Source organism: Accipiter gentilis, chromosome 33, assembly GCF_929443795.1.
Source record: "Accipiter gentilis chromosome 33, bAccGen1.1, whole genome shotgun sequence".
In the NCBI taxonomy this organism is placed as follows: Eukaryota; Metazoa; Chordata; class Aves; order Accipitriformes; family Accipitridae; genus Astur; species Astur gentilis.
The window spans coordinates 12615744-12628824 of NC_064912.1; the positions used below are offsets into that span (position 1 = coordinate 12615744).

Genomic DNA, 13081 nt, shown 5'->3' on the forward strand with positions numbered 1-13081 from the left:
TGTGACAAATCGTGTTCTATTTTAAATACTTAATTTAGAAATGCATTTTAGCATTATAAAATGTTATGTCTGGTCTTGTATTTCAGTTAAGACATAGCTTTCTATTTAGATTATTTGCATCCAGGTTGCTGCGAGGTTGTGGTTGAATATTTTATGGAACATTTATAGGACAAGCTTACAGTTTCTCTGTTCAAAAAATTAGTGCTATATTTTTATAAATGAAATCTATGCAGTCCTTAAGCACTTCTGTATAGCTGCCACTCTATGGCAGTTGAATAATTCTCAGGAACATAATGTTTCTGACATTGTTGTCTAAACTTATTTTACAGTTCAGTTTCTTTTCATATTGCTTTTTAGAAAGTGCATTCTTGACATTCTCTCAAGAATTGCAGTGTTTTCTAGAGCTGCGAGTAGGATAGTTGCTGTTAGGAGAGCCAAACAATTTGTTCATAGCAATATTTGAGTACTAGCAGTATTCATTAACAGAAGCTTTCTTGTCTAACAAAAAGCTTTTTAAAGCTTTGATACATTTTTTTGAGGGTTAAGAGAAGCAAAAGTAAGCAGACTTGAATCAGTTCACCATATTATTAATCTTGATAAAATGTTGCATTATTAAAAATAAATATTACTGATTGCTGAGCCTTGCTAATGGTCAATGTCTATAAATATGTAATCGCTGTTATATAGAGTTGTATTGTTCTTGTATTGTGCTTATTGATTAGATAATATTTGCTGCTTAGTAACTTTCAGATAAGAGAGATTATTTTGGAGATCCTACATTGCGTTACGTGTCCTAATAAGTGACATTGAACTGTGCGATTTAAGCAGATGTGTATGTATAAATGTACCAAATGTTTACAGTAGTTGAAAGCCGTAGGGAAAGATTAACCAAAACTTGGAAGTGGAAAACAGCAGAATGCCAAGTTCTAGCAAGAGTCTTACAAAAGAATTGAGGGTTGTATGGAAGAATCTCACTGTACCTTATGACCTTTCCTCCACTAACAGGAAGCAGTGAAGATGGAGAAAAAGATTAAATGAATTAAAACTTCCTTGGACTACATACATAAAACACACAGACTTTGTGTCTGAAACTTCTTTATCTAAACTCTGGATCCTCCTGGAGTAACACAGGTAATCAAGAAGTACTAAGAAATGAAAGTAAACACTGAAAGCAATGTTAAATCAGGACATTAATTTGAATGTGTATTTAACTTTGTAATGTATTTTTAAATCAGTGCAATTTTGCTTTTCATTGAAAGATGATTCTGCCGCTGTTTTCAAGTACTTGAAGTATTTTTCAGATAAATTAAGAAACACGTAAAGCAATTACACTACAGTCTGGTTTATGTATGAGATTGTATAATATTCTTTTTGTATTTTTCCATGTAGTTCATTATCTATTTGAACATACACCTGTTGTAGAATTGTGTATAACTGTCCTGTGCAACAGGTGGCTGTGTTGCTGAAACTGTATGAATGATAGTTGATCAGTAGTTGAGCCATATTTATTCAAAAAGATATCACTACATATTACTTTGCTTATTACAATTGCACTATGGATTATTCTTCCTTTATTTCCTGATGTACAGAATCAAAATCTTAAATCTTTCAAGGAAAATAAGACAAGTTGAATTGGCCCAGTTATCCAGTTTAATTTGTCTTTTTTGTAGCCTTTGCTATGCACGGTACTTGTAAAACATACATAACTTCTGAGTGTTATGTTAGACTTGCTGAAATCTTATATTCAGTACCATTTCTAAATGATAATGATTATAGATTGATTGTTAGTGTTCATGTTTTATAGGAAACTGGAAAAGAATATATGATATGCTCTGGAATTTTTAGATGAAAAGAGATAATGTCTCTTAATTCCTGAATATGATCCTACTGACTGCTCTAAACTGTAATAGCATCTGACTATATCATAATTAAGGGCCTTCCAGTTTTTACTACAATTTCTGCCTTGGAGAGAGAAGAGGAAAAATTGGCTGTACAAAACCGTGGAATTTATGAATCTTCTAAAAAGACTAATTTCAATAGACTGGATTTGGGCACACTTGGCCCTTCAGTTGTACATTCTGTAAATTTTGAAGCTCACTCTTCTGCTGACTGCAGACTGGGGCTGCTGTTCAGAGGCCTGTGGTAAATCTACCTCTCAGTGATGTTATGACAATTAAGAATTAGATTAATGGTTAATAGCCAATTTTGCACCCTTTATAAGGCCAGACCTATTTTAAGATGTGTGCAAGGCTCCATGGTACATCTTGAAATGCATACTGACCAAAAGATGCAGTATAGTAAAGTTTGCTCTGAAGCTGTCTGTAGGGAAGGGAATGTAATGTGGTTGGGTTTTTTTTGTTTTTGTTTTTTGTTGTTCTTTTTCTAACCTTCATACTCTACCATACATTTAGCTAGTTTAATCCTTTAAACTGCTTGGGGGAAAAAAAAATAAATCCTTAATTATTACTCCAAAGTGAGTTCAGTTGAGAAACAAATTCCTGACCTCTTGGAATGCCTTATGCAGCTGCGGATCTGTAGGAAAAACTGATAAGAACAGTTTATCTGGCTTTGTATTTTAGTGTCCTAAAATACAAATGTACTACCAAGTACTTTGTATTTTAGTGTCCTAAAATACAAATGTACTACCAAGTACTTTGTATTTTAGTGGATATTTTGGCAGGGCTTCAGTATAATGGTGGTCCAAGTGTTCAGATCCAGTCACCAGAGAGTTTTCATCACATGAAGTATGGGAGGACTAGATATTTTCAGATGTGTAAAGTTTTTTTTTGTATACCTCTATACATGCATTTTGATTTTTTTTTTTAAGGATGTTCTCAAATGACAGGAATACGTTAACTGCTTTTTTCCCCCCAGCATTATTTAGCCCTTAACCAGAATGGTTTCCATACTGATCAAAAGGGAATGATTTAGTTATGTTATTTAAAATTGCCAATGTATTGTTGAGATAACTCTTTCTGATGAGGCACTTGGGTTCAGAGTTAATCAGAACTGTTCTTCTGTAGGAAGTGAGGAACTGAATTTTTCATGGACTTTTCCCAAAACATCATTTAAGAGGCAAAGCCAAGTAGTTCTTAATACAGGCTTACAGTAAATACTGTAGAGGGTTTAAGGAAGCTGTGTGCTGCTCTCAGTATTTTAAAATATAGGTAATAGACTTTGTGCATAAATTATTGCTTAGAAATTCCATAATTCCAATATTAAACTCCTTGATATCACTACATTGAGGTGTCTCATCTGTCTGCTATAATTCTCACCAGAGTAAGAATGAAACTCCATAATGGTCTGCAAAGAATGTGTAGGCTTATCTGCCTTGGCATGGTGAAAATCTATCAGACCTGGAGTTCAGCCTTAATTTTGAATCATTTGATTTAAAATATAGTCTACGGTGTTAAGTAAAAGCTTATACTCCAAAATGTTACAGTTCAGTTGTGCATTTTGTTTCTTATAATTCTGGAAAATCCGATGTTTATCTTGCACGTCAGGAATTTCCTTTGCTTGATGGAAATAAAAGATATTTATTCTCTACCAGGGTTTAAAGAAAATCTTACATAGGAAGTGAAAGTTTACTCCTTTGTCTAAATGGACTCATTGCTAATGAATTGCCAAAGGAGCATTTTTTCCAAAACGAGCTGGGATGTGTATGATATTAAGTAAGGTAGTGTCCTTTTTAGCTGTACAATGAAGAGAAATAAATATTTAAAGTTGATTCACCTCACTTAAACATGAATTTTAATTTCAGTAATCCAGTAGTAGACTGGATTACAATAATATAAATGGTCTTTTTTGGAAAAATTTATAGTTAAAAATCTGATTAATTACTCGCAATATTTAAATATCTGCCTAGCAGTCAGTGGCACAATGAAGATGAATCAGTTAATTCCAACGTGCTACATTATAAGGGGATTTGTTACAAATCATTGGTTAAACTATATGTAATTTCTTGCACTAGCTACTTAAGTATGGCTTCCGTTTTAGAAGTACATGTATCTATTTTCAATGGTTTATTATGAGGACTGGTTACGTTTTAATTCCTTCTCTAGTAGAATACCTTGATTATTTGAATAATGAAGGCATTGTCTCAATTTGGCTACTAAAGTAATTTAAAAGATCTGATTTTTCCCACCTAAGGAAGTTTGTTTAAAAATGAGGATCTGTAGTGAGAAGCCAACAGAGCGAGAAGAGTGTCCAGTTTTAATGGGAACACCTGTACTCTCCCAAATCCCCAAGCTGCAGATATGTTGTGTGTATAACTGCATTTATGGAAACTGCCATTTTCATGGAAATGAGCAGATTAAACATTTTTTCATATCCTTGTTGATGCACTAATGAAAGCCATTTAAGCCTCATTCTTTTTATCAGTATTTTTAGCAGATTTTTATGTAGTACTCGATCTTTTTCATGAGGAGGCTGGTTGGTAGAAAGACTTTTTTTTATGATTAAGCACTATGCTAAAATGTCAGCATTGTCAGGTGTTAGTGACATGGCTATTTTTGTTGGAGTTGGTGAAAGGTGGAATCCAAGTATATTAGCCTTATAAGAAATAGCCTTAAATAAGAATGGAGTGTACAAAATTACTTCAGCTTTAAGTCATACAGAAATATCCTTGTCTGTTAGTGGTTTTGGTACAAGACTGGAAAAAATCTAGAGGAGAGTCAAAACATCATATAAACTTATTGAAAATAAGTATTTGTAATACCAGCAGCCTGTTTTTCAGAAACTTGAATATGACTTACAGTTAGTTTTGTTTATGAAATTGTTTGAACTTGCACAGATGTAGGTGTAACTTAAATGATAAATGGTACTGATGTGTGTGTATATATTATGTTTAATTCTATTTGTAAATGAGAAACTATGTAACAAAATCATAGGTATGAGGTTTTCCTATTGTAATTTAATACAGGTATGAGGTTTATGGCAATATATCATAGTTAATGAAATTTCAGGTCAAAATGTCTTTAAATTGTGTACATTTTTAAATTGTAATTTCTACTGTATATTGATTATCATGCATAGTGTGATTCAAGAAACTGCTTGTAATTTAAAAATATTTAATATTAAAAAATAAAATACAGTTATATATTTATAATCTCTTTGTCTGTTTGTTCATTCTTAAACAGATGCCAGCAATGAGTCAGGTCCACAGTATAGTTCTATTGTTAGTGTCCAGAGGTTGAGAAAGTACCAAAAGCTCAAAGCTACAGTCCCAGCAGATGAGTCGACACTCAGTAGTGTAGTCGCCTCTAATTTCTTCTTGTATCACCCTTGTGTGAACTTCAGGTTACATGTGTATGCAGTCAGTTGACAAGCAAAGTTTAGAAATACAAACAGTGTAATTCTAAACACTGAATACTGCTTTTGATCCTAGAATTAAGCATCTGTAGGAAGAATGGAGATCTCAAAATTTGTAAGTACCCTCTAGAAAACAGGTTAATAATGTTTTCTTAGTATTCATTGAGTTTATTTCTAGAAGATTATTTTCTTGTTTTTCTTTAATCTAAGTGTGCATGTGCTGAATGGACCGAAGATGGCCAGGTAAATGTAGTACTTGTGTGTATCGGTAGCTCCTTTCACATGAGGGGGAGATTGTTTCAGCCTGGGCACTCTGTGAGGCAGGAGGAGAGCGCTGTTTTTTCCTCTTAACCTGTTAACCATTAAGGTTGTGATGACACATTGCAGCAATGTTAGTAGTTAATAGAGGCTGTTGTGGAAGCCCCCACATTGTATCGCAGCTGTTCTGAGTCCTGGCAACTCTCAAGACCTGGGAATGAGAAACTGATATCAAGATGACTTGACTTCAATAGGTAAAATATAACTACTGGGCTGAAATTTGACCAAGACAGTGGTCATTACTGAGAACAGATGGAAAAAATCCCATGGCACTAAGTTGGTCATCTTATATAGAACCTGTTACCAAAGAATTTGAGCACTTGCAATCTTTATCATCAGCAGCCTTCTTGCAAGGGCTGGAAGTGCTTTGTCTGTGGGTCGTCTTCACAGAGCTGCTGTGGTAACTTGCACAGCCCTTGGCAGAACAGACTTGAGACAGACCTTTTCCTCCTCCACTCGAGGACACTCTACCCGCTGACACCGCCTGTAGTGACATTGATCTATCTGGCTTAGCGTCCGTCAGTCCGGTGGCAGCGCCTCCATAATACACGCTGCTGCCGTGCTGGCTGAGAGCGCTGCCTCCCCCCTGCCCTTTTGTTCTCACCGAGAGTCCCGTCGCCATCCAAAACCCGGGAGCCTTGTGCCGGCTGCTCTCTCCAGGCACTGTCCCCCTCCGTGGGCCTAAAAAGGGTAATGGCAATAGCTGGCGGTCACGTCCCCCTGCACCACTCCTTTGCCGGGACCTGGTGCTTCGCCTCGGGGGTCCCTTCCCCGCAAGGACCGCTACTTCTCAGCGGAGCTCCCGCCTGCGCCGCCCGGCCCGGCCCGGGCCCGCCCCCGCCGCTAAAGCGACGTGTCGCGGCGGGCGGGGGCAGCGCAGCCACCTGCGGGGCTGCCTGGCGGGGCTCGGGGCCCGGCCGCCGCTCCAGGCTGAGCTCGGGCACGGCGGCAGCGCCTGCCTGGCGGGGTGGGGGGGTCCTCCCGTCAGCGCTCCCCCCCCCCACGGCGGCTCTTCTCCTCTCCGCCTGCGGCGGGTCCTGGTTCCCAGCAGGCTCCCGCTGACAGCCCCTGGCTCAGCCCAGGGGACGGGCAGCGCCCCCGCAGACCCTCCCGCCGCTCCTGGCTCCCCACGTTGTCTCTGCTATGTCACCCCCCGGGCCCTAGGCACCTTCTCCGCAGCTGGTGGCAGCGGTAAGTCACAGAGGAGGAAGGCCAGCCCTGATGGACGGGTGCAGAGGGTGGAAGACTTGTTGGTTTTTGGCTGCTCTCTCTGGTTTCTCTCGACCGCCCCGGTCTGTTGCTCCTGACCCCCTCTCCATCTCCGTTTCCTCCTTGCACACCCATGCCATCTCCCTGGGGGTCCCAGCAGCCTAGCTGTGGCCCCATGAGGGTGGTTTCTCAGGGTTACAGCAGTGTGCAGCAGTCCGAAAGCAAACCTCGGCCAGCGAAGCACCATTTTATATCCCATGCCATCCCATTTGCTTATCCCCAGCCTGCAGTTTTCAAGACTACTTTGCTCCCAGTTTGCTGAACCTCCCTTTCTCTTGGATTTTCTTCCAGCTTTCTCTGCTGCCTGCCTCCAGGAACCTCCTCTTCACCAAGTCCTGCAGCCCATTTTCCTTTCAAACAGCAGCTGCTCACTTCTCTGCTCTCCCCAACCGTGCATTTTGCGCTGGAGGGGGGACATTGACTGGTCTCCTTTGTGCCTGCCTTTACTTTTCTGTCCTGCAGTCATGCCTTTTCTGCCAAGTGAGTTAGTCTAAGAGCCCAGAACAAACCCAGTGCCTGGCTTTAGTCTTATTTTCTTGCTTAAGATACCCGTGTGTCTCTAGTGTTTCTTCTAGGCTCCCACAACAGGAGCTGTTTGGTGCTGTCTTTCTCTCAGCATTTGTCACCTGGGTGCTACCCTAACCAAACTCCTTTGTGAATTCCTGTCCTTTCTGGCAAAGTTGCTTCCCTGGTAGTAAGGAACCTGGGGATGGCCAGAGTGCCCTCGCAGGCAGAGAACCGAGTCATTGTGAATGCTGAGCAGCTGAAGGTGTCTCTAAAGAAATGAGAGAGGAAGTGATATTTACTGCAGCACACCTGGGAACTGGTTACCACCTGCTCCAGCTAAGGTTGGTGTCCTATACTGGGACAGTCAAGCACCTGCAGCTAGGGTTTTTTCAATTATTATCACTATTGGCTTGCCAACTCTAAATGCTCCTACATAATAGCATCAGGAAAAAAAAGTATTTTTTTTAAGACAAAACCTTTCTGTGACTATATGAACTGGAGAAAAGAAGAAGGAAGCATTTTGGAAATAGACTCTCAGTAATGTTGATGGTTGGTGTTAGAGGCAGGGTTGCTGTGAGGCTGCTGTCTTCAGATGTAGTGTTGGCACACAATTTGGGCTGAGGGAGGGTAAAATTTCAATGCTGTCAATCTGCCTTGCTGACATGTGAGGAAGTAATGTTGCTATGTCTTTTTGGATAACCTGGAGAATAAATAGTGCTCTGCTGCTGTTGAACAGGGGTAGAAACTGCAATTAAATCCCAGCGTTATTTGATTGTTGTTGGAAGAGGGAAGTGCTTTTTTGTGTGTGTGTGGTGGGGACTAGCCCAGAATGCAGAAATGTTGGGGGTGAAAATACGTTGCTGGCTAGGAGTTTCCAAGCTTCTGTGTGAGTTAGTGTGTTATGTTTCCCTCTAGTGGACCGCTCATAAATATGGTGGAAGCCTGTTCCTACAAAAAAACGATTACCAGGAGTTCAAGGAGAAACTGCTTTCTGAGTAAGAGCCTGAGGGTTCTAATACCCACAGATAAGCCTGCATACATACAATGAGGTGGCGTATAGTTTTATTATAACTTGCGGTAACTAGAGCTGGGAGAAAACAGAAGGACGAGCTCAAAAAACAGAGGCAATGTCTTATCAAACCTACTGACCATTGTACTCCTGATATTTTTTTGAGTTGTGGTTCACTTTTCCCATGGGAAGACTGGATCAGCTTGGAGACCATTTTCTCTTATGTGCAGTGAGAGAATAGAAATCTCTCCAGCTTGAGGCCTACTTATAAGAAAGTAGAGAAGTGTTTATTTTTCACTTGGCTTCCCATACATTGAGGACACCATTAGGTGATTCAATTCATCTTTGTTTCAATGATTCCATTCACCTGGGCTCTGCTCCCTCTGTAACCTATTCCTTCCAGCTGAAGGAGGATCTGTTGTTCTCTAAGAAAGTATTTTCTCCTCTGTTCATCTGCACAGGTCATCTTGACTAGTAACATTCACAACTTCTAAAATGAACATCACTAAATTGAGAGACAGTGATGGTTTTCCAGTAGGGAACAAGTAAACAAACATATCAAACCTGCATCAGATCATTTGTTCAGCATGGAACTGTGCAACAGTTAAAGATATTTGTGTCGTGTTTTTACAGCACATTGATGCTTAGTACCAGTACATCTACCAAAACATGAAGACTAAAACCAAAGGAAAGAAGCAAAGGCGGCATACTGTTGACAAAGAAGCATTTTCTGAGGAGTCAGCAATGAGAAAAAAAGAACTGGTGAAATGTTTGCAACACAAAGAAAGGAGGAATGGGGGAAACAAGGAGTGCAGCAAGATCACTGCAGCCAGAGCCAAGCATCCTTGGAGCAATAAGGACAGGCATCTGAGGAGACTGGAAAGCAACGAGCGGGAGAGGCAGAGAATGCACAAGCTCAACAATGCGTTTCAGGCTTTGCGGGAGGTGATCCCTCATGTGAGAGCTGAGAATAAACTTTCCAAAATAGAGACTCTCACACTGGCCAAAAATTATATTAAATCCTTGACCTCCATTATACTCAATATGTCCAATGGACACTTTCCAGCAGCAGAAGGGATGGGGGGAGCCTGGGGGTCCAAATTCTACCAGCATTATCAACAGCAACATGGGGATGATGATCATGATGAACATCTACAAAAATATTCCACATAGATTCATAGCTTCAGCCAAAACACCAACAGTTAGCTACTACCGTCATTCTTTCTCCTTCTTGCATGATAATATATGTCAGTACATAGGGTTTCAAGAGATTATTTTTGCCTCCAGCTATCCCCTATTTTTTCTTAAAAGACAAACGGGTAATATTCATGGCTATAGCTTATACAGCACATGAAAAAATTACCTTAAACTGTAAGAATTTTTCAGAGCTTAATGGATATATTTGTGTGGCATGTCAGGGTTTGGAAACCTATCCTGTAATGCTGTAGTTGAATTGAAAGTAAACATTTAGTAACTTTTGAAAATTACCCTCCCTAGAAGGGTTGAGAGTTGAGCATTTAAGGCCCATGTCACCTGAGTTCGCTAGAGCTTGAGAATCTTGGCTGTAGCGCTGTTCACCAACCTTTCAGCAACTCTGTTCTTATCTACCCTGCTATGGAGGAAAAATTGATGACAACATTTGACTAACTTGATGAGTGAAGCGCCACATATGGGAAATTGGCTATCAAATCTGAATATTTATCTTGAGTGTTTTGGATCTGTTCTGATAATTTTGAACTGTGCAAAGCATAAAAACTTTTAAAGTACTTGTTACTATAAACATCTATAAAGCTTTCTTAGATTGTAAGCTCTCTAGAGTAAGGATGTTTTCTGGTCTATATTTCCAGAGCATCCAGCCTCATGGAGTTTTTCTTTAGTGGGTCTCTGGGTGCCATTGTAATACAAATAATAAATAAGAGATAAATGAGCTACTTTTGCCAAAACTATGTTAAAAATATTTTAGTATAGTCATAAGTTAGACAATGATCTATCCAATTACAAGTAATTTGCTAATGATGTCTGTAATGTCATCAGGATTCTTTCTGGGTTAGTGCTAGATTATGGTATTATGAAACACAATAAATGAAGCAGAAACTCTTCAAACAGGAAAATGAGCTCTTCTTCCCCCCCCCGCCCTGCCCCGTCTTATTGTGAAAAGTTTTATGTCACTGAGGAACTCTCATTTCCTCTTGTATTCTCATACCTGAAGAACAAGCTGAGGTGCCCTCCGCTGGAACTGTGCTGCCTAAGGACCCGCTGTGTTACAGCTCTTCTACCCACATCCCTGAAGTCCTGTGCTGGCAGGGTGGCTGTTGCTCTGTGGTGTGGATACAAAAGGTAGAATCTGGCATCTCGTGCACTGGTAGGATGGATAATAGTATGTGGCAGGTCCTTCTCACTGCAAAGTAGGGCTATCCAAGGAGGAATGGTGGCTGAGGAAGCGCTTATTGGATCCATCACAGAAGGGTTATACTGCGCTGCGTAGTTTGTAACATTCTATTTGTTTTGCTCCAGCAGGGCTGATAGCATGACAATTTCATTCAGACTAAAAGGTAAGGTTTCCCAGACAGGCTGGCAAGGGATGTGAATTTTTCCCCACCATACTGATCTACAGGTATGATGTAGAACAACATAATGTTTTATAGGTGTGGTTGCCTTACTGGAGATGACTGATAGAAATTATTTGAATCCTGCCTTGACTTGGTCTTTCTTAGTTTCTGAACTGCTTTGACACTAAAATAGTTTGATTACCCCTGCTAGTACTCAAGCGTTAATGAAAGTACTACCTAGTTTTGTAGATTTGACTTGCTGTAACAGTGCTGTCTTGTACTTCATCCAACAGCTGCTCCTTATTGGTAAAGCCCTTAATGTATTTATATGTTGCCTGATTATAATGGGAGAAGTCAGTAACACCAAGGCATTTCCTTTCAGTTGTTTTACTTTTAGCTTCTCTTCAGGTAAGTTGGTTACGCTGGTTGTTACGTGGCCATTTCTCACCGTATGGGTCAATGCAAACAGGCCCTGACGGGCTGTTGGCAACAACAGTCAAACCAGTACCTGTACCAGTACCAGTACTGGTGGGAGAGGTGTATTGTAGCGTGACAGGCTGCTCGGGCTGTGCCTGTGGTGGTACCTACCTGTAACCCGGGGAGAAGCTGGGCAGGTTTGGGTGTAGCCGTTTCTGCAGCGTCCTTGCCCTGCTGGGGATCCCCGGAGGGTGCAGATGATCCCGACCCGGGATCGGGTCGGGGCGGGGGGGACGGACCTCGGCGTGTCCCTCCAACAACTCCGAGCTTCCTGCCAAGCCGGGGCGCGGCAAAAGGGCTGCCCCACCAGCCGCAGGTGCTCTCCCCGGCTGCGAGGGCGGCGGAGCTGCGGTGACGAGGAGGGACCCGGGAACGGGAGCGTCGCCCGGAGCGGTGGGGGCTTTGGTGCGACGTCGCTTTGCTGTGAGGGAGCGGGCGGCGGCGCTGAGGGGCCGCGCCCCTCAGACGTTTTGGCGGGCTCGTCCTCGCGCGAGAGGAGCCGGCGGGCCGGGCAGCTTCTGAGGGAGCGCGGCGCGGGCGGGCTGAGTGACCGGACGGGCAGGCTCCGGGCGGGCGTTCGCTGCTGCTGGCACCTTCGGGGGCACATGGTGCTGGGGGTGGCCGGCCTCTGAGGAGGGAGAGAGGAAGGGGACAGACTCACGCGTCCCCGGCTTGGTCCGGGACCTAGCGGCAGGCCCCGCAGCTCTGCTGAGGACAGCTTGGAGCCTGTGTGGAGGCGCTGCAGGGCGGGATACCTGGCAGCGTGTTGCAGCAGGGATCTCAGCCCCAGGGAGAGACGTTGGTGCCCAGGTGTGGGCTGCAGAGAGGGCTTGGGGCCTCTGCCCAGGGCTGCAGCAGTGGTGGCCTTAAATACCAGCGTCAGCTGGCTGTTGCGGCACCGCTATCCTTTGAGGTGTTCAGAGATTGACTGGACATGGCCTGGAGCAACCTGAATGGATTGGCCCTACAGGGGGTTGGAGTAGGTGTCTTCCTGAGGTCCCTTCCAGCCTAAATTCTGTGGTTCTGTGTGTCGTAGAGTAAATGATGACTAAGCACTTGTAGATTATGGTCATTTTTTTGTAGGTCACTTTCTTTAAAGGTCACTAGTCTGCTAGACCAGTGCATTATAAGGTTGATCTGAGAGTTTCCAGATACTAAATACTGTTCCTGAAAGGTTTTTGTGGGATAGCCCTGTTTGAATTGCTATTTGGTTACTTTGGCAGAGGAAGGAAGCCAATGAGTTGGAAAAACAGTATTTTAACAGTGCTATTGATGAAGAACCGCACATGACTTTAAGAACCAATTATACTGAATTACTGTTGCAAATATGGAGTTCAAATGCTTGTAGGAGTGTATTTCTGACAGGACTTCCTGTAAGCAGAGGTGTTATTTCAAACATTAAGCCCAAGATGTCATGTAATAAATATCTAGCTATAAATACAGTGGCAGAGCACATACATGAAGGTTACTCCTCTGAACACAGGCATCCGTGATGAATATTCAGGCACAGGACCTAGGTGTTTTAATGGAATGATAGCTGCTAGTTCCACAGTGGTACTTTGCTACAAAGTGCTGCTTTCTAGAACATGTCAAAAGGGATTTCATAAGAAGCAGTTTTTTCTGATAAATTACTTTTATTTTT

General features: G+C 42.0%; 2 protein-coding genes across 3 annotated transcripts in view; both read left to right on the forward strand.

Annotated features, from left to right (window-relative positions):
* Positions 1 to 5087, forward strand: part of LMTK2 (lemur tyrosine kinase 2) — a 44314-nt gene extending 39227 nt beyond the window's left edge. The window contains exon 14 of the mRNA XM_049791115.1: positions 1006 to 5087. Within this exon, the coding sequence (XP_049647072.1) occupies positions 1006 to 1034 (29 nt within the window). The 3' untranslated portion in view covers positions 1035 to 5087. The remainder of the gene's footprint in view (positions 1 to 1005) is intronic.
* BHLHA15 (basic helix-loop-helix family member a15) lies at positions 1064 to 10413 on the forward strand. 2 transcript variants are annotated; one of them, XM_049791117.1, is made up of 2 exons: positions 1064 to 1131; positions 9047 to 10413. In XM_049791117.1, the coding sequence occupies exon 2, from the start codon at positions 9083 to 9085 to the stop codon at positions 9584 to 9586; it is 504 nt and encodes a 167-aa protein (XP_049647074.1). In that variant the 5' UTR covers positions 1064 to 1131; positions 9047 to 9082; the 3' UTR covers positions 9587 to 10413. The 2 variants fall into 2 exon arrangements, with proteins under 2 accessions (XP_049647074.1, XP_049647073.1); XM_049791116.1 differs by lacking the exon at positions 1064 to 1131 and adding an exon at positions 6742 to 6819.
* The last annotated feature ends 2668 nt before the right edge of the window (positions 10414 to 13081 follow it).